Source organism: Meriones unguiculatus, chromosome 3 (assembly GCF_030254825.1).
Source record: "Meriones unguiculatus strain TT.TT164.6M chromosome 3, Bangor_MerUng_6.1, whole genome shotgun sequence".
Lineage (NCBI taxonomy): Eukaryota > Metazoa > Chordata > Mammalia > Rodentia > Muridae > Meriones > Meriones unguiculatus.
Genome location: NC_083351.1, coordinates 69,286,515 through 69,308,866, shown reverse-complemented (window position 1 = coordinate 69,308,866; position 22,352 = coordinate 69,286,515). Strand labels below are relative to the sequence as shown.

General features: G+C 38.2%; 1 protein-coding gene across 9 annotated transcripts in view; it reads right to left on the bottom strand.

Annotated features, from left to right (window-relative positions):
- The window catches only part of Braf (B-Raf proto-oncogene, serine/threonine kinase), a 130,150-nt gene that overhangs the window by 11,587 nt on the left and 96,211 nt on the right, over positions 1 to 22,352 (bottom strand). For all 9 annotated transcript variants that reach the window (XM_060380143.1, XM_060380140.1, XM_060380141.1 and 6 more), the window contains 3 exons: positions 9,672 to 9,718; positions 8,781 to 8,899; positions 4,312 to 4,443 (listed from right to left, as the gene is read on the bottom strand). In XM_060380143.1, the coding sequence (XP_060236126.1) occupies positions 4,312 to 4,443; positions 8,781 to 8,899; positions 9,672 to 9,718 (298 nt within the window). The remainder of the gene's footprint in view (positions 1 to 4,311; positions 4,444 to 8,780; positions 8,900 to 9,671; positions 9,719 to 22,352) is intronic.

The window sequence follows — 22,352 nt, the reverse complement described above, 5'->3', positions numbered from 1 at the left end:
CCGAGTGCTGGGATTAAAGGAATACACCACCACTGCCTGGCTTAAAAAAAAATCTTTTGAAACAAACAAAAGTAATTTTTCTCAGACTTTCAGTACTAATGAAAACAAATGAAAAATACACACACCAAAAACCCCCAACCCCAACATTCTACAAAGTAATAGAGGTGGTTATCTCTTAGAGAGTCAAGAGCACTATTTCGAGATGCAATCCGATTTCTACTTTTGAGTCTACATCTTTATGTGGGCATATGCGCACATGCATGCTGCTGTGTGTGCATGTGGAAGCCAGCCACTGATGTTAGGTGTCTCCCTCAGCTGATCTTCACCCTATTTTTTGAGACAGGGTTTTTTATTGAACCCAAAGCTCATGATTTTGCTAGCCTAGCTGGCCAACAAACTGCAGGGATCTTTCTGTCTCTGTCTCCCAGAGCTAGGATTACTTTTGCATGAATGCTGGGGATCTGGACTCAGTCTCGTGTGCTTACTGACTGAGCTATTTTCCTAGCCCCTGTGACTTTTAGAACTGCAAGTTTTTTAGTCCAATCCCCTATTTTCATAATTGATTAAAAAAAAAAAAAAACAAAACCCTTGGAGTAAGATGACCAGTTGAAACAAGTACTGAGGCCAAGGCCTGTCATGGTATCAATATTCCCCTACTGGACCCCGCTTTGAGTTTGCATGCAAAACATGCAGCCCAAACTATGGAAGTTTGATATTACAAATGAATGGTATCTACACTGCACAGGAAAAAAGCAGTTATCCTAACTTCCCATGTATAAGAAGAAAATTAATGGATTCTCAAACAGAAGTCTAATCTGAGAGCATGGAAGATGAAGGTATAGGAAAAGTAAAACAGAACTCAAAGAGATGGATGGTGCTACCTCACTAAGGATGACCAGTTATCTTTTCAAAACAGGATGTTCCTACAAAAAGTTAGGGCAAGTAAGTAGAATGGATGAAGGATCTATGATTTTTTTTTTATTCTTGTTTACTTGGCTAGATTGGCAAATTCTAGGAACTTCAACTATATTGCCAAGAAAACTTAAGTGACAAAGCCTTGTCCTTTTGTGGGTCACTCAGTTCTCTTGGAGAGAACAAGTTTCTATCTGTCAAATGTCAAGAAGTAGCTGAGTACAGAACTCTGGGAAGCCTCAGCTCTCTCACCCTAAACAAAACTAACTCACAATGAACCACGACCTTAATAAAAAACCTTAAACCTTGGACTGGCAAGACTTCTCAGTGGACAAAGGCACCTGTCACCAAGTCTTATGACCTGAACTTGATCCTGGGGACTCACATGGTAGGAGAAGAACAGAATCCTGAAAACTGTTCTCTCAGCTTTTCCATGTATGGTATGTAACATCCAACCACAACAAATTAAAAAAAAAATGTAAAAACAAAAACAATTCTCTCTCTCTTCATCTACCTATCTCTTAAGATCCTTGTTGGGTAAAGGTCACACAGAGACTCAGTATTCTTATTTGTGGAGGGGAAAACCTCCTTCTAAGCATTCACTTGATGTCATAGTGTTCTGCTTTACTATGGGCCCAGAATCAATGACACAATGAACAGTAGACTGAGCCTGTGGGCCTTTACCAAATTATTACATAAAGTACGGGTTAACTTGGATCTCTAGAATCTACATAAAGGTGGAAGGGGAGAACCAATCCATAAAACTGTTCTCTGATCCCCACATGTAGCATTTACACGTTATACATATACACAATAATAAAATAACAAAACAAAAACATACCAAAAATAAAAAAAATTCCTTTCAACAAAGGAACACACTTATACATAAAGCCTATCATTTTATTTGATTGGGAGTCATGATGAAATGCGCAAGTATTCCACATTTGCTTGCTTTTACAATTTGGAATGATAATTCTAATCTTTGGTGTACTGCCTGGTTTTGTGTGTCAATTTGACACAAGCTAGAGACATCAGAGAGGAAGGAGCCTCAGTTGAGGAAATGCCACCATGAGATCCAGCTATAAGGCATTTTCTCAATTAGTGATCAATGAGGAAGGGCTCAGCCCATTGTGGGCAGTGCCATCCCTGGACAGGTGGTCCTGGGTTCAATAAGAAAGCAGGCTGAACAAGCCATAGGAAGCAAGCCAATAAGCAACACTTCCCTATGGCTTCTGTGTCAGCTCCTGACTCCAGGTTTCTGCCTTGTTTTATTCAGTTCCTGTCCCGACTTCCTTTGGTGATGAACAGCAATGTGGAAGTGTAAGCTGAATAAAGCCTGTCTCCCCCAACTTGCTTTTTGGTCATGGTATTTTGTTGTTGCAACAGAAACCTTAAGACATTTGGTATGCATCAGAATTATTCCAGAAGCATAAAAAAAGTACCAGTGCTTGGAGTCTACCCCCACTGAATCACAATCTGCTCTAGAATCTCCATTAAAATTATTTTTATTTTAAATTAAATGTATGAATGTGCATCTCTGTGTGGGTATGAGCATTTATGTGCAGTTGCCCATGAAGTCAAGAGGGTGTCATATCCCCTTAATAAGAGAAGATGAGCCTAGTCCTACTACATCTTGATATGAGAGGCCTCCACAAAGGGAATGGGGAGAGGGAGAGGGGAGGAGTAAAAGCTATGGGGAGAGGGGGAGTGGGGCAGTAGAAGCTGCCACAGGATGTAAATAAATAAATAAATAAATAAAATCTGTACAAAATGTTGAGGCATCCAAGGTAATTTTAGTAAAGACAAGTCATCCACTTGTTGGGCTGGTGAACTGGAACTGGTAGCACAAGCTGTGATCCCCAATGTTCTAGAGATCAGGGCAGAAGGGTCAAGACCTCAAGTCCTGCCTGGTGATAGCATACCACTCTGTGAAAAGGGGAAGAGAGCCAGGCAGTGGTGGCACATGCCTTTAATCCAACCTTTCAGGAAGCTGGGACAGGTAAATATCTATGAGCTCAAGGCCAGCCTTATCTACAGAGCAAGTTCCAAGACAGCCACAGCTACACAGGGAAACCATGTCTTGAGAAACAAAAGCAAAACAAAAATGAAGAGAGTGGGAGAAGGGAAGGAAATAAAGAAAAGCCTATGGGAATTTATTGTGAAAACATGGATGAGCAAAGCTTTGTGGGGTGATATTGTTATGTTATAGAAAGGAGGAACAGAGAATAAGAACTTAGGAAAGGAAGAAGTAAAATTTTACCCTTCTGGTAGAATTTTCATTATAGAAAATCTACATGATGTAACATCCATTTCATACCCCCCCCCACTTTTGTTGTGGGGGCATGTGTGTGTGCGTGGGGGTACTGGCTTGAAGAATGCCGAAGCCAGAAATGCATATCAGTCTTCCTCAATCATTCTTCCACCTCATTAAAAACAACAACAACAACAACATATATGAGTGTTCTATCTGCATGTACACCTGCATGCCAGAAGAGGGAATCAGATCCAGTACAGATTGCTGAGAGCCACCAAGTTGGGAACTGAACTTAGGACCCTGGGAAGAGCAGACAGTGCTCTTAATGGCTGAGCCATCTCTCTAGCCTTTTTTTTTTTTTTTTTTTTTTTAAATAAATGGAGATAGCGTGAACATGGAACTTATGTTTCCACTAGACTAGCTGAAAACTGAGCTTTCAGGTCCATTTGCCTCCTTCCTCCAGCACTGTGGTTACCGGCCTAGCCACAGCTAGCTTTTTGTGTATACTGGGGATCTGAACACAGGTTCTGGTGCTTATTCAGCAAACACTTCCAATGAACCATCTCCCAATCCCTCATGCTTTGTCTTTGCTGTTTTAAACACATTTTAATAATTCTGGAAGAATTTGATATAAATATGTTCACAGCTTAGCCCATATTTTGCCAGTCCAATCTGTGACAGAATCAAAGGGTACAAAAGTATACCTGTGACCACAGCAAAATTTATTCTTTCTTTTTTTAAAAGACAGGGCTGGCCTGGAATGTTCTACCAGCCTGACCACAAACTGACAAAGAGATCTGTCTGCCTCTGCCACCGGAGTGCTGGGATTAAAGGCATATACCATCACAACAAACTTCAGTGTTCATTCTTTTCGCTAAGAAACAGGAATTATTTCCATTGTTATACTTACTTCTAACTTCTGGTCAAAAAATTGGGAATTTCACTCTGTTGTAACATTTATGACCAACATTTCAAGCAAAAGCCTTAAAACTGTCAAAAGCACACAAATATTTTCTGAAGTTAATCACAAAGATCAAGAGCTCTATCATTTGTATTTACCTCCATTTCCTTACTTCCCTGCTTTGTAGACCCGGAGCAATAAAAGAGAAACACTCAAATGACTCTAAAAGATGATGGATATTTACCTGATCCCTGTTGTTGATGTTTGAATAAGGTAGCTGGCCAGTCATCAGTTCATACAGAACAATCCCAAATGCATACACATCTGACTGAAAGCTATATGGGTTTTTGTCTTGCATTCTGATTACTTCTGGTGCCTGTTAGAATACAAGAAGGAAAAAATTCTAATTTATCATTAATTTCAGCTGAATAAAGACTGAAATACAAAGTACGATATTTCCCAGAGTAACACCTTATTTGAAGAAAGTATCTACCAGTTGGGCACATTGTCCCATGTTTGGCACATTGTCCCAGCACTCTGGGAGGCAGAGGCAGGCAGATCTCTAGGAGTTAAGAGGCTAGCCTGGTCTACAAAGTAAGTACAGGATAGCCAAGGCTACACAGAGAAATCCTATCTCAAAAAACCAAAACAAAACCAAACAAACAACAAATAAATCATCAACTATAATATGCCTACTAATGGTCAAAGAAATAAAACCAACTAAGATAAAGGGGAAAAATCCTGTTGAATAAATTCTGAAAGAGTTGATTTGAGCTGGGATTCTATGATGTATTACTAAGATTTTATAATTTTATCAGCAACCCTGTTTCTGAACAAACATCATCATTGCCATGTGACCATTTCAAGACTATCCTATCAGAATTAGTCTCTATTTTCTACTCTAAATTGGCAAAGAAATACTAGATTTGCACTTATAAAAAGGCTTAGAAGTAGGTACAAGAAATTAACTTTTGTCACTAGTATAAATGATTTTCCTCAACTCAGGGCCTATTAGAAAATAATGGTAGAATTTAGAGGCTGATAAATTCAAACATCCTTCTAAGTTATATAATAAATATATGGTATTAAAAATGTTTTATTAAGCCAGGTGTGGTGGTGCATGCCTATAAACTCAGCACTTAGGGGGCAGAGGCAAGTAGATCTCTCTGAGTTCAAGTCTAGCCTGGACTACAAAGCAAGTTCAGGACAGCCAAGGCTACATAGAAAACCCTGTCTCAAGCCCCCCTCACCCCCCAAAAAAAAGCTTTCTTTAAAAAAGAAACACAACAGGTCGACTTGTTAGAAAATCGTATAAAGAAAATTTTAGTTGCTGCTTCTAGGGCAAACAAAGACCAAATCTTATTTATCAAATTTTAACATAATTTAGTCACACTACTGTACAACTCAGTGTCGTATTTACATGAAATACAATTAATGACTGGGGAAGAATCAGGGTTTTCCCCTTCACTTTGCATCTCTTATCTGTTTTGTGAAAGGAACTGAAGAAGTGGCAAAGGGTGTTAATAAAATGCTGCAGAACAGCAGGCTCCTGGCCTTCGCACGGTGAGTATCTACTGCAGGAACAGTGCCATTGCAGCTGCCAGTCAGAACTGCCTATGGAGCCTGCTCAGTGCTGACTGCACTCTATGATACAGAACACAGTCATGAGTGGGACCACACATCCCGAGCTTTAGAGTTCCACCCATGACTCTGCTGTCCTCCCAAAGTTAAGGAATACCGTTGGAAGATCTATGGGAAAACCCGGAAAGTCAAGGGATAACAGTGGAGAAGAATGTTTTCTCCACTTGTTTTTGTCATATGTTTTGTTGACAGCTGGTACTTTAGTAATATGATATAAAACAAACCACATACAAGGGTGATGAGATGAAAAAACAATTTTGGGGTCGTGGGGGAATAGAGTTTAGTTCAGCTGAAGAACTGTCTTTTAAGTTTTAGTGTGCTTTCACTGCTAGTAGATGGCTAGAGGAAAAGTCAGATGTCATCTACTAAAATGTGTGACAGATCTTCAATCTGTTAATTTATAAAGTTTTTCAGATAAATTTCTCTCTTCTAAGATATAAATAAAAGTAGAATAGACTATATAGTAAATAATTCAGAGGACCACATAGCCTGGTTTATGACCAAATTATTATTTCAGGTTGTAGATCTCTCACACCCTCAAAAAATTATGAATTTATTGAGACAGGAACTATGTAGCTCTGGCTGTCCTAGAACTCGCAGATGTCCACCTGCCTCTGCCTCTGGGGTTAAGGGCATGTGCCACCACAACTGGCCTATTTAATTTTTATGTGTGTGGGTGTTTTGCCTGCATATATGTCTGTGCCACTGTGGAGGCCAGAAGAAGGCATCAGATTTGCTCTAACTGGAGTTTACAGAAAGGGAGTTGTCATTTGGGTGCTGGGAATTAAACCCAAGTCCTCTGAAAGATAGGCCAGAGCTCTTCACTAAGCATCTTTGCAGCTCCTCATATATATATATATATATATATATATATATTTTTTTTTTTTTTCTTCTGAAGTTAGTTATCAACCTGAAAGATTTGTTCAACAACTAAGTGCATTTTTGGCTCTTCTGGTTCTGTTAAAATTTAGCATGGTTGAATAAAAGATGAGCTCATTGATCCAGGGTATCAACAAAAAAAGTAATCATAAGGAAACAAACAAAAAACCCCACCTTGTCTAATACTCTACTAATTACATAAACTAAAGCTTTTGAAAAAGAACAATCTTAGAGACTGGATCTAGACCAACTCTTGCACTATTGCTAAACACACTGTAGAAGCATGTGAATGATGTCTTCAATTTTTGCTTTACAATTTCAGAACAGAAATGCCCCTCCCCCGTCTCCTTTGGGCACACTGCCACCTTTGTTAGAAATATGTGCCTTACAGGTGGCAGAAAGCCAGACCACAATCATCAATTACTCTCTTCTAATTGATTAGAAATTAACACGCATCAAAGAGTTTTAAAAGAAACATAGCTGACTGTAATACAGAGTCTAGAGGTCTTCCCATCCTCGAGTCCAGCCTCACATTTCAGGTGAAGAGGCTCCAGGGAGGTTCGGGAACGTTGATGTTAGCATAGAGGAAAGCTCTGCACAGCAGACTCTTCTTGTCCACTTTGCCACTTGCACTAACTTCATTCCTGATCCCAGAAAGCATACTAAATCTAACCGGAAGTTTATTTTGACAAACTTAGACCACTAGTTGGAAGGTCTGTTTCTTCGAGACTGCTACCAATATATTGTTCTGGTTATTTAGGCAAATATGGCTTCAAAAGCCCTGCTAACTTTTCTGTTTCTAGTAGGGTGAGATAACAGTGCTAGGGAAGATTAAACTACTTAAAGATTAAAACTTAAAGACAAAAATTGCATAAAGATTCTTAGAACACCTGTATTCAGCTTAGACTTGATATTTCAAAGTTCTTTAGAGCAAGATTGTTTCTATTCAAATATGAGTGAAGATCCTACAGAGTGTTTAATTATATGGACTACCTCTGTGAGTATTTAAGATATTAACCCTCAACTGACTTAAATTATTTACTAATTCATTTAAATATTAGATATTAGCAGAAAGCACCTACTTTTAATGAAACTTAACTATATTTTAAAAAACAAAGAGTTTGGTGCCAAGAGTTCCAATTCTCTCTAGTACCTGCCTTACCAGTAGCTAGCAGGACTCTAGTATTTGCTTCTATATTCAATCAGCTGCTGTAAGGCACTTAAGTACAGGAGGCAAATGGTTTTGCAAAGAAAAGACCCTCTGAAAGGTTACATAGAACCACTGTGGGTTCACAGCAGGTTCCTAAAAATGACTCAACAGCGTGCTGCAGTAGCTGTGTTCTCATCTGTCAGAACCTCTTCTACAAAGCAGAAACAAGGAGAGAAAGGCTTGTGCAGACAGCACAGGTTGACTAAAACATGCTATCTTTTCCTTTGTCTTTCCTCTTCTAGCTACCCCATAATTATAAAGGTCTTCCTAGTGTTAAGTCTACTTACAATTTAGGCTTAAATAAAAGTGTGAAACAGCCTTTCTGTTAAGAATAGCATTTTCTCTCTCTTTCTCAAAGAAGAGGTCTCTTAATACATGCCTTAAGCTGCAAACCTTAAAAAAAGAGCAGGATACACAAACCATTTGAACATATTTGTTTTTAATCTTTGTTTTGTTTTTAGACAGGATCTCACCCAACTCTGGCTGTCTTGAACTCACAGAGATCCACCTGCTTCTGCCTCCTGAGTGCTGGGATAAAAGGTGTGAACCACCAACATTGCAAACAAAGTGTTTTAAACAATTTTCAGTTAACATCTAAACATTTTATAATGTATATGTATTTTGTTCAAATATACTGAAACTGGTTTTGCAGTATTTTTTAAAGACAAGAAAAAAAAAGACTACATAAAAAATAAAATTGATTATTTTGTTTGTTGTTTGTTTTCTTTCAAGACAATGTCTCATTATGTAGCTTTGGCTGTCCTAGAACTAAGCAGACCAGGCTGGCCTCATACAAACATATCCACTTGCCTCTGCCTTCCTAGGGCTGGAATTAAAGGCACATGCCATTAAGCCTGGCCTACAATATTATTAGTGGAAACTGAAAAAATACTGTAGTTAAGATCTTCAGTGACTTTCTAGTAACTAGTTAGTAGCTTAGGATTCAAGAATGTGATCAACTGAGAAATATTCTCAATTCTTACCATCCACAAAATAGATCCAGACAACTGTTCAAACTGATGGGACCCACTCCATCGAGATTTCACTGTGGCTAGACCAAAATCACCTATTTTTACCGTGAGGTCTTCATGAAGAAATATATCTGAGGTGCAGTAAGTAAAGGAAAAAAATAATAGAATTCATTTTCCTACTAGAGAAAGCATTCTTAAAATTTCAGTTAAAAGAGCTGGTTTCTATAATTTTGTAGGAATATTTTCTTTTCAAAATAGTGATTCATATTTCTTCTGAAAGTCAACAAACATGTTTTAAACAAGAATTAGTTCTAGTTAGCTTCTATGACCTGCTTTTAAGATTTCTCAGTACTGAACTATGTGAGCATAAGGTTAAGGTGCCTTCCTTATGGCACCTTATGGGAGATCCGGGCTTATGGGAGATTCGGGAACTTTCTACTTTACTTTGGCCCAGATATCCTGTAACACCATGCAGCCTTTACTACAATACAGATGACATCAGAAAGGAGCTGTGTGCACTCAAGACACAAAAGAAAAACTGTTTCCTTCGTGTCACTGTTACATATTTTGACCCTTCAGTTTCAAATTTCAGCTACTACTGAGCAAAATTAGATGAATGAAAGCAGTTGCCACAAAATATCCACTTTATAGGGCACATAAAATGTAAGTAAGGAAAAGGTCCTACTATGATAAAGACTTTTAACAGACTTTCCTATAGTGTCCAGTCATTATGAAACTCGATCAGGTTGTATCCTGCTCTATTATGCTCTCATGCAAATTGATTCATTTTTTTATAGCATATTAAACTTAGCACAATACTGTTTTTACATAACATGAAGACAAAATGCAGAAGAAAAAGTCAGGGTGCTTTCAGACTTCGCAGACCAATTTCAGGAAGGATACTATTACTCTTGAGGTCTCTGTGGATGATTGACTTGGCGTGTAAGTAACTGAAAAACAAAACATTTTAACCTAAGTAAGACTTGAGTAGGACTCTGGCCTCAAAATTTACAGAACATGCTTAGGGGAGTAAAGACTTATTTAGAATAATGATACAACTGAAATTGTTATATTGTGATAACCTCTTTACATAATAATTGATGGTAAATTTAGGATTACAGAAACATTTCACTATTATATACAGCACAAATCCTGTTGTATATAAGAACTCTGCTGTATCTTTTACTAGTTACAAATACAAACCTTTCAGGCAGTCAGGTCTATTTACTCATGTCTTTGAAATACATCTTAATAGTACTCCCACCTCTTTCAATGTTTCACTCCTGTATCTGTCCCCAAATCAGCTTCCATTCTATTTTTCCACCTATTCATACTGTAAGATGAACATTCTTCTTTTCTCACAAAGAACCCAATGGAAAGTTATCTTTCACTGTTTAATTATGTAGTAAGTAATGCAATAGCTTGATCCTTGTTTTGCTTTGTTTTTTATGTGCCTACGCTTGCTTTCCATTTAGAACACAAACTCCATTAGTCTATGAAGGTTTGGTAAAGACAGATAATTTTAAAGGAGGCATAATATATTCTTAAAACTTATTAGTACTAGTAAGGAAGAAATTTTCTCATAATGACATATTATTACCATTATGATGATGATGATGATGGTGGTGATGATGTCTTTTTTGAGACAGGGTTTCACTATGTAGCTCTGGCTGCCTTGGAACTCACTGCATACACCAGGCAGGCCTTGAACTCACAGAGATCTGCTTGCCTCTACCTCTTGAGTGCAGAGACTAAAGGTGTGTGCTACCATACCCGCCAACATTATATTATTTTAAAGTCAATGATAAGTCACCTATCCTTACTTTCCTAAATTGTTCCTAAAAACTACTTTTGATTTTTATTTCCAATAAATGAAACAGGACCTGGCAGGTATGAGGTATTCAATACATGCCTGTCAAATCAACTATAACAAATGCAAATTATCTGTCTTGTTACTGGAGAAACAGATGTAAAGGATTTCTGAAATCAAACAGTGACCACATTAAGTTCTGACTTAAAATCAGGATATAAAAAGCAAAATCATGTCATGAACACTATTAAAAGAGATTTATAAATAGTTCTGACTGTTTGCAGAACTGTTTCTTTATTAAATGTTCTCATTTTTCAGACATCAAGATCTATAACAATTTTTTAGAAAAAAATTTCATTTTAAATGTTATCAAAAGTAACCCTGTCTCCCCATTATCCTCTCAATTCATGCTACCTCCTCCACAACATTTATTACAATCTAACATGATCTTGCCATGACTATGCGCTTCTGCTACGTCACTACAGCTACTTTCCTTACAGCAAAGAAAACTGAGAGGTCAGTTACAGGTCTCATCTGCTTTAAATCTTTTAAAGATTTATTTTCTTATTTATGTGTATGTATGTGTCTCTATATGCCAGCCACACACATGCAGATGCCTATGAAGGCCAAAAGAAGGTGTGAAGAAAACAGAATCCCTGGAACTACAGTAATGAGCAGTTATGAGCTACCCAATATGAGTTTTGGGAACTGAACCTGGGTCCTCTGGAGGAGCAGCAAAGCATTCTTTTATCTATCTATCTATCTATCTATCTATCTATCTATCTATCTATCTATCTATCTATCTATCTTAATTATAGTTTATTCACTTTGTATTTCCCCTGTAGCTCCTTCCCTCTTCCCCTCCCAATCCCAGCCTTCCTCCCCCTTTTTCAACCATGCCCCCCCCTAAGTCCACTGATCCAGGAGGTCTTCCTCTCCTTCCTTCTGACAGTAAAGCATTCGTAATCGCTATCTTTGTTATCCTGCTTTGGAATTTTAAAAAATGCCATAAAAGGTAAGAAAAAAAATTTTTTTTTAGAATGGGGGGGGAAGGAGGTAGAGTAATGAAAGTGCTGGAATGGAGTAAAGGACTTCAACCAAAAAGATATGGAAACTAAACAAAGCAAAAGCATTCTCCCTTTATGAGGCAGGGTCTTAGTCTTCAGCTCACACTGGCCTTAAACTCATAGCAATCTTGCCTCCACTTCCCAAGAGCTGGAATTATAGACTCAAGCAACCATGCCCAGCAAAATTATTGGCCTTCTAGTCGGGAAGCTATTGCTGTTGTTTTTCTAAATGGACATGATGTACCCATTAAATATAATTGCTTATGGCCAAAGAGAAGTTTTGTTGCTTGTTCTGATCAGGATGTAGTGTAACTCACTGTAGTAGCCAGTGGGAACTCACTGCAGATTCATAACTGGTCAAAGTGTCAAGAATGACTGTTGGTGTTCAGCCATAAATAAGACATCTCTATTGTCTCCACCAAGGAAGGAACAAAAAGAATATAAGATCTGGAGGACTGGAGTGGAGATCTGTGTAAACACTGACTTCTGTGTACTGATTATCTCCATAGCATCTGCATGAAACTCGTTCTACATCAGCATTGTGTCACAGAGGGGTTGAGGGGATCATAGATCCCAAATCACTACAATAATAAAAGGGAAGTATATAAAAAATATGGAGACATGATGAAGAGAAGGGGAAAAAAAGGTGTTCCATTATAGGTGGCATTAATCACTTTCAGAAATGTGACAGCAAGAAAAAAGCAGGTAAATTTTAACTGAAGGTTGAGGAGAGAAAATTTAGGGCCAGGAATTTGGTAGATACTGATCAAGATATATCTGATTGCTAACCAGTGGCATTTTGGTTAGTGAAACCTAGGGCAAACCTAGTTACAACAGCTGCTTCAAGTTGACTGTGTAATTCTTTATAGTACAAACTGCTTTCCTAAGTTTTATCTAGAATTTTCTTTCTGTAATCAAAGCTGCAAAAAAGCGTAGAACAGATCTGTATAATGGAAGGCTGGAAGAAAAAGGAACTCTATTTTCCCAGCTAGAAAAATGGGTGAATACCACACTCAATATCTACAGGATATAGTATTTCAAAGTAATCACTACACTAAACAGTTCTACACAAATTACTGCTAAAACATAATTTGCTAAGCTTGGAATTAGTAATAAGTACACGAGTACTTAATATTAAGTACAGAGTTGGCTGGGAGTAAAGAAAGAACAATATTAAATAAACTATGACACGATGCTGAAGTGTATCCAATGTTTAGGGCGATTACAACAGAGTTCCCTCCTGCCTTCTGAATACATTTACTTAATTTAGTGCATGTACATGTGTACCCACCACTGTATGTGTGGGAGTCAAAGGTCAGCTCACAGAAGTCAGTTCTCCTTTTCCACCATGTTGGTAGTGAACATTTAACTCAGGTGGTCAGGCCTGGTGGTGAGAGGTATTTGTGACCAATCCTTTCTAACTTTTTAATATGTTAGAACAGTACAATGTGTGTGTGTGTGTGTGTGTGTGTGTGTGTAGCACTAGGAAAGAACAAACGTGCTATCAAATAAGTACCACACTCTCTTCACAAGATCCTCTTGTCAGTCTTTCTAGGAGGAAGTGTGTGTTTACCAAATCTACCCATACGGCTACAAAGCATTTGATAAAATGTCTTTGTTCTATGTCTTTCAAAAATCTTACACAAGATTTACCTTTTCAACATTCTTTAGAGAACAGAAGCTGATGCCCCAAGTTAAGATACTTCAGATTTGATCTGACCAACACAAACTAGGCTGAGATTCTTACCTTCATCTCCCTTTTGATAGGCATAACATTTATAATCAAGTCATACTCATTCTAGAAATTCCATAAGAGTATATCTAATTACAATCCTACAGTAATTTTTCTGACTTGCTTCTATAAAATACTTTCTTGATACTGTATTTGTATATTCTCTTCTTTGCAGATAGATAGGATTTTGTTTTGAGACATGCTCTAAAATTTTAACTTATAGATTTAGTTTCTAGCTGGATAGGGTGGTCCCTGTCTGTAAGCACAGCCTGTAGTTCAGTGTAAAAAAAAAAAAAGTGTTGCAAAATAAACAGCAGCAGCAGCAGCAACAGCCCAAAACAAACCCTACCATAAACCTCAAACTAAAAAGTTTCTTTGAAGAGTTTTTAGTTATTCATATTCTGGGACACAATTCTGCTTCCTAAGCTGGCCTTGAATTGACAACAATTCTCCTGCCTCATCTCTTGAATGCTGGGTTTACAGGTGCCCTACAGTGATAGGTGGTAAACGGTAAGCCTTAGGATCAGAATGCTAATAACTTCCTTACATCAGTTCTTTTTAATTTTTTATTGTTATTCTTTTGATGGATTTCATCCAGTAGTCCTAGATGGCCAGGAACTTAGTATATAGTTCAGGTTAGGCTCAAACCTGTGGTGAATCTTCTGCCTCAATATTCTTAGTGCTGAAAACACAGGAGTGGGTTGGTTGCCAGACCTAGCTACCAGTTACTTTTTGTTGTTTTTTGAGACAGAATTTCTCTGTGTAGCTGTGGCTGTCTTGGAACTTGCTGTGTAGACCAGGCTGACCTTGAATTCACAGAGATCTGACTGCCTCTGCGGTGCTGGGATCAAAGGCATGTGCCACCACTGCCCAGCTCTATCAGTTACTTTTTTTTTTTTTTCTCCAGAGCTGAGGACCGAACCCAGGGCCTTGCGCTTGCTAGGCATGCGCTCTACCACTGAGCTAAATCCCCAACCCCTTATCAGTTACTTTTAAGAAAGCTCATCACAGGGTCTGAAGAGAGGGTTCAGAGTTAAAAGCACTGGCTGCTCTTCTAGGGAACTTGGGTTTGATTCCCAGCACCACAGGGAAACTCATAAGCAACTTTGGCTCCAGTCCCGGGGGGCCCAACACCCTCTCCTGGTACTGCACACATGTTTTGCACTTACATACATACATGTAGATAAATCACCTATATAATAAAAACAATATGTAAAAAGGCTCATCATATTTAAGAGGAATGAAGTCAGAAATCTCCCAGTCTGCTTCCCTTGGGTACACAATCATTCATCCAATTTTGACACAATTAAATTCAGCTGCTTGTGTTTCATTTCTTTAAGAATAGCATGCAAGATACCACTCAAATGCTTTGAAGAAACTAAAATACTAAGTACAGTATACAAGGACAAACAAGTCTAATCAATTAGTCTATTTGGAAAAGTCCCTAGTAGCTTATTTAAGTTAGTGCTTTCTTTTACTTTCCAACTATTTCTAAAACTACAGATCTGCCTGGCTAAGGCACCTGCACTTACAGCCGTCTTTCCCCTAACTGCATTCTTTCCACAAATGTTCATCAGACTTCAAGCAGGAAACTGAGAATCTGCCCTCTGACATCCCGGACTTCTGTGGAGAGTTTGGCAGCTGTCTGAACTGGTAGGTGTGACAGTGGTGATAGAATGTCAGCTTCATCTTGTTTCCATCACATCAATGTAGAAAGGGAACAGGGTTCAAGGGAGTGAATTCTGTTACCTCTCTGTAATTAGCATTAATTTACCATTTTAAAATAATTTAAATCCCTAATAGGTAGTTTGTGTGTGTTTTTCAGTTGTGCTTTATAGTGGCCTAAATTCTATTTTTATTTTGATTTAAAAAATAGCTGCTTTTGCTGGGCATGGTGCTATATGCCTTTATTCCCAGCACTCGAGAGGCAGATCCAGGAGGAGGTCTGAGTTTGAGACCACCCTAGTCTAAAGGACAGCTAAGTATATACAGAGAAACCCTGTCTTGAAAAACAAACAAACAAACAAACAAACAATAAAATAGTTGCTTTCATTTTTAAGGAATTTATTGAGGTGGCTCAGCAGTTAAGAACACTGGTTGTACTTGTAGAGAAGCTGAGTTTAAGTCTCAGCACTCATGGTGGCTCACAACCACCTTTAACTCCAGTTCCAGGGGCTCTGGATGTCCCCTTCTTGTCTCTGCAGCCATGAGGCAGCAACATGGTGTCTAGAAATACATGCACGCATAACTCTCAGACATATTAGAATTTATTGAGTTATTGATACGTAAAACATAATGCACCAACTTTAAGCCAAGATAAAGCACACACTCAAAAGGCTTTCATAGGCAGGCAAGATGGTTCAGTGAGTAAAGCACCCTGCAGCTGAGTCTGATAACTTGCACTCATTCTTTAGGACCTACATGGTGAAAGAATAGAACCATCTAACCCAGGTTCTCCTCTGACTGCTACACAGCCATGGAGTACACGTCTACCAAAAATAAATAAATGCACTAAAATTTAAAAAGGAGTTTCTTCATTTTTACAATTAATATATACCTTTAGACTTAGGTAACTACTGAAAATGTTTCTTCCAGTATGGAGAACTTTGTCTTTACTTGAACTCAAAGAGGTATTCATTTAATTTTTTTCTGCCTAGGGAATGAAATCCACACGAAGGCTGTGTGTGCGATATGAATACCACAGTTTATCCATTCACTGGTTGGAATATGGATTTTCTTTGGTTTTGCTAGTTTGTATAAGCCTTTGTTGCTGATTCCTGTCCTTATTTCTTTTGGGCATTTAGGCAGGATTAGAACTGCTAACATGCTGAGTTTAACATTAGAAGAAATTACCACTCTTCTTCCCCAAGTCTTGGTAGCAAGGTATGAGTTTTGGCTGATCTTTATCCCTGCCAAGACTTGTGTACTACAGGTTTGGAAAATGTGCATTTTGGTGGAGGTGTGGTGCTAGCTCACATTATAGTCCAAATGAGTCTTTTCCTGGTGTCTCACTGTTAAATGTATGCATGTACTTATTGGTCATTCACATAACACCTTTTAAAAAAAGTGTTATGTACTCCTACTTCCTCCATCCTTTTTCTGTGACAGGATCTCACTATAATGCCGAGATGGACTTAAACTTTTGATCCTCTTTGCTTGGCCTCTGAAGGGCAGAAATTACAAGTGCCACCACATCCAGTTTCTGTGGCTCATTGAGTGGTATTTTAATATTATTTTGTTGTAGAGGTGTTTTGCCTACATGTATGTCTGTGTACCACATGTCTGCCTGGTCTCTGAGGAGGCCACAAAAGGGTTTCAGATATGCTGGACTAGAGTTAACAGATGACTGTGGGTATCTGGAATTAAACCTGGGTCCTCTGGAAGAGCAGCCAGTGCTCTTAACTGTTGAATCATCTCTGTAGTTTTATTACTGAATTTAATAGTAATTAAATTGAATTAAAAATGAATTAAATTAATTAAAAATGAAGACTTTTTAATCAGATATATTTCCAAACATTTTTTTCAAGACTAATTTGTCTTTTTATCTTCTTTTGTTCATCTATCTTTTTTTCCCATACTGGGGACTGAACCCAGGGACTCACACAGTTTAGGAATGAGTCATATATTCCCACACATATTTTCATTTTCTTAACATGGTTTTTGGAGAAAAACTAATTTTAGATTTTGATGTACTTCAAGCCATTTCTTTCCTTTCTTTTCCTTATCTTTTGTGTTGTAAGAAATCAGTGCTTATCTTTCTACTACAAGGATTTTCTCCTTTGTTACTTAAAATATTAGATTTGTCTTTACTCCAAAGAAATGTTTGTTTTGTGCCATCTAACAGTTAATGGCTTAGTTTTTCTATATGAATATCTAGTTGTTACAGTGACATTTGCTGAAGAACTGTCTTCATAAACTATATTAGCACCTTGGTTAAGTAAAATCAAATGAAGAAAATAGGAAAATTAGAGCTATATCTAATTCTCCTACTCTTCCACAATGATTTATGTGTATATAGTTACACAAACACCACATTGTCTTGATTACTATGGTCTTATAGAAAGTTTAAAATATCTACTAAAGCCCAACTGTTATTTTTCCTTCAAAACTGTCCCTTCATTTTCTTCCTCCTTTTTGCTCCCTACCTCCAAATGTTGATTATTCTCCACCACCTTTTAAAATTCCTTCCTGAAACAGGGAATCAGGAAGCCCAGGCTGGCCTTGAACTCATTATATAGTTATATCAAGGAAGACTCCCAACTGTCTTGACACCTCTGACTGAGTGTGATTATAGGCATATACTACCATACCTGGCTTCAAGTGTCAGGGACTATAAAGATTTAGCCACTGCACTTCCATATAAATGGTCAGATTAGCATGCCAATTTCTAAACTTATGTCTGCTCAAATTGTGACTGACATTACCTTACAACTAGAGATAAGGTTGGAAAGAATTAAGAACTGAGTTTTCTAATGTACCAGTGAAACTTTTATATTTCTTCTAGTTTCTAGTTGGGACATGTATTAGTGAGGGTAGTAAATGCCCCTTTAGAAAATACTTTAATCAGCTGGGTGTGGTGGCCCATGCCTGTGATCTTAGCACCCAGGGTGGCAGAGGCAGGTGGATCGCTGTGAGTTCGAGGCCAGCCTGGTCTACAAAGAGTCCAGGGCAGCCAAAGCTACATGGAGAAACCCTGACTTGAAAAACCAAAAAAAAGAAAATACGTTAATCACTTCTAATAAGTAGAACACTGGCCTGAACAAGATATATATTAACATTGATGAGAAACAAAAAGCACACTATTCTTTCATTTTTGTAATCTGTATCAAACACCCACATAATCAGAGTTAGGCTACTTATTATAATTAAATGGAGAAAAGGATAGTCTTTTCAACAAATGCTGCTAGAACAACTGGATATCCACACAGGAAAAAAAGAAAGGAACCTCAGCTGCTACCTCAGACACAAGTAATCTCAAGTAGACCAAAGACCTAAATTTACAAGCAAAAAGTGATACATTTTCATAAGAAAATAGAGAACTACCACTACCTTTTGTACATGTAAAATATTTTGATGTCTTTAGAATATTCTTACATAATCTGGTTGTAAAACCTCTATGTTTCTTTGTGAGGTGAAAGGGCAAGAATTTTATCCCTGCAGCAAGGAAAACTAAAGAGCATAAGTGAAATGGCCAAAGAGACATGGGAAGAAGAGAGGTTCTGAGCACATCAGATTTGGATTTAAATTCCATCTGCGTTACTCACCTTAGGAACATTACAATCTAACTTTCAACTACCCAACTGTAACATGGAAATGTTTACTTTGATGTACTCTTATAGATTACTTTATATGCTTAATGAAAACCCATTATGTGCTAACCAATAACTAGCCTTGGAGATAAAGCAAGGTCTTTAACACTGCAGTTCAGAAGATGGAAAATAAAACATGAATCAGTAAGATATACAGTGTACTGCATATTAACTTTGACAGGTGTGGATGTGGGAGCCTGGGTAGAGGACAGGCAGTGCTGCACTGCAGGGGTCTGTAGTACAGCAAGAAGGCAAAGTGTGACTGAGTCAACTGGAGGGAAAGCACAGATGATCTGAGCAGCAACAGAACAATTGGGCTAGGGGAATGGAGAGTAGGTGTGGTGATATGTTGAGAAAGGTCTAACTGTAGAAACCATACTCTTCTTACACAGAACTTCAGTTTTCATTATGGGTAAAACATGGAAACTAAGAAGAATTATCAACCTAATTGTCTTAACAGGGTCAAATAAGCTGTTGTGTTCAAATTAAACTGAGGCACTCAAGTGTGTAGGCGAGGAAATAGGAAACAATTCAGGTATGAGAATGGGAGCTTGAATAGGATGATAACTTAAAGTGACAAGAAGTTATAAGGCTCTGGGTATACTTTAAAAATAGATAAAAACAGTGCTGGTGGTGGTGATACACATCTTTAATCTGAGCAATCTGGAGACAGAGGGAGGCAGGTAGATCTCTGTGCGTTCAAGGCTAGACTGGTCTACATAGTGAGTTCCAGGACAGCCAGAGACCTTGTCTCATTAAAAACAAACAAATAAATAAACAAACAAAATGCAGCAACGACAACCACAACACCACAAACAGATCCAACGAGAACTGTTGATAATTAGTTGTGTGGTATGAAGAAAGGAGAGGGCTCAAGGATCCCTGTGTACCATCTGGAACAAGCAGCTGAAAGGAGCCCGAGCAGTACTGACAAACAGACTAGAGGAAAGATCCCCCGCTCAGTGTGAGCTCTGCTAAGCACGAGATCCCACTAGACTCTCAAGCCAGCCTGCTGAGTAGTTTCCTAAGTCTTAAATACAAATGAAATTAATAAGCTAGAGGTGAGGTTGGTGTAGAACTGACTGAGACCCCAGAGGGTAGATGATGACTGGCTGAGGAGCAGCTACTAACAGGACAATCAGAAGAACATGGTTTGGTGTAGATAGATCTCCTCAACCTTTACATCATCATGAATCATGTTACAGTGTACATTCAACTCAAAAGAGCTAAGGTAGTGTCTGGAATTCAGCATTCTAAGGGTTCCCAGGTAACGGTATTCAGACTAAAGTTTGACTGATTAACAAGAGATTAAAGCTATGATTAAGCAGAAAACAAAGAACCGTAGGCCTCTGACAGATAAAATAAGCCAAGGACTGAGAATTTAACCACTGGATCCAGCAGCACAGAAGTTAAAGGAACTCTCTTTCTTTTTAAAAGGCAGGGTCTCAGTATGTGGATCAGGCTGGGAATGTAAGTGCACATTGCCACTTCCTGCTCAACACATTTTCTTAGTGAAACGGTATTATTTGAATTACTTATATAAATTTATGTAACTCAGTTTGTTAAATATTATTCTACAAACCTTGAGCGGTGCAAATACCTGTAATCCCAGCACTCTTGAAGGCAGAGGCAGGTAGATCTCTGTGAGTTAGAGGCCTGGTCTACAAAGTGAGTTCGGGACAACCAAGGTTACACAGAGAAACCCTGTCTAGAAAAAAAAATCTTACTGCCCTTTTGAACTATGCAGTATAACACAAAAAATTAATATTAAACCAAATACCATGTTGTTGTTTTAAGGCAAGTTCTCATATATTCCAAGCTAGTTTGGACTCTGAGCTTCCTGTCTCCAGATCCCAAGTGCTAGGGTTATAGACTATGTGTGCCGCTCCAACCAGCAAAATAGCATTTTGCATAATAGTTTTAAACTTCTTTTGCTGATGACAACTCAAATGAATTCTAACAAACTGTATGATTTCTTGTGAATTTTAAATTATCATTTAAAGGTTAAAATAATTGCAAAGGACACAATTTCCAATATGCTACAAGTATCAACATTTAAACAACATGTTGATATTCAATGGCAACAATTTTGACTTGCCTGGAACATCCTTTGTAGACTAGACAATCCTCTTGCTTGTCTCCAAGTATTGGGAGTATTGGGATCATAAGCATGTGCCACCATGCCTGCCTAGTTTTTGTAAGGAAGCATCTTGTTTAATGAAAAAAAAAAAAAGGTCTTTTTTTTTTTTCTTTCTTCAAAACAGGGTTTCTCGGTGTTCTCCTGGCTGTTCTGGAACATCCACAGTAGACCAGGCTGGCCTTGAACTCAGGGATCCACCTATTTCTGCCTCCCCAGTGCTGGAATTAAAGGTGTGCACCACTAAACCCATCAATCTTTTTGTAAACTAAAACATTTTATAAAGAGAGTGGTAATCTCTGCTATCATTGGCTCTGTTTCTCCCAGTGCACCCTACCCTGACGTGTTTTGACTCTTAATGTCTATCAGACTTCTTTATGTTTGGAGATTCAGAGACAATGTGCCTTACTCAGATAACGTGGGGGTCTAGTAAATTGTCTGGCTTATTGTTTGTAAACTGTACAGCACTACAGGCAAGAATCTCTGTACTTTCTTCTTCCTGGTCTGGTAAGATTCTCTACAGAAGACTTAAAAAATTATTTATTTAATTTTATACTATATGCATTGATGTGAGGGTGTCAGACCATCTGGAACTAGAATTATAGCTAGTTGTGAGCTGTCTTGTGGGTGCTGGGAGTTGAACTTGGGTCCTTTGGAAGAGCAGACAGAGCTCTTAACCACCTCTCCAGCACCTAGAGAATATTCTTATGAGTCAGGTTTGGCTACTAGCATCTGGGAATCAAAAAGAATACAGGTTAGGATGTATCTCAGTGGCGAAACTCTAGTTCTAGGGATTAGCCCCAGGTCTAATTCTAACACTGGGCCCCTCCTTCCAAGAAGGCTGTGGGACGGGCAGCACAGCTTAACTCCATTTGACACGTACAATCAGTCGCCCAATCCAACTGTTTTGGTAAGATGTCCAGGTCTTAGACATAGCAGAATTGCCCAGCCAGAGATACACATTTCCTGCTTTCCAGTCTCTCTGCCAGTTGCACACAGGCACTGGCTAGGAGATTAGCAGAATAGCTTCCCCGTTGCAGGAACTGCCAATTTCTGAAGCCAATCTCTGAACAGACTCTTGAAAGTTGTGTTGTAAATATGACAGTTTTCCTTTTTCCACTGGCAACTAATGATGTAGTTTTTTGGTTTCTACCGAAGTCCATCATCAGTTCTCCATCTGCTTTCCAACTTTCAAAATATTACTGTCTTCTTCACCCTCTATCATCCTTATTAGTCTTTATAAAAATATTTCTTCTTTGTAGTTTTAATGGGGTTGAAAGCCAGAGGGGTAAAAAATATGTCACTTTAACCCCAAACCTACTTAGTCATTTCAGTAAAGAGTCTTCAACCTGTCTAGACTTTAACAACCAAAATATATTGGTACAAAGAAGATGCAAATTACTATCTTAACTGGAAAAAAGAAAAAAACATGAAAGGCACTGTGTCTTCCTTCATAATTTTTAAACTGGTAATAAAAAGTGAACTCTGAGGGGCTGGAGAGATGGCTCAGAGGTTAAGAGTACTGGTTG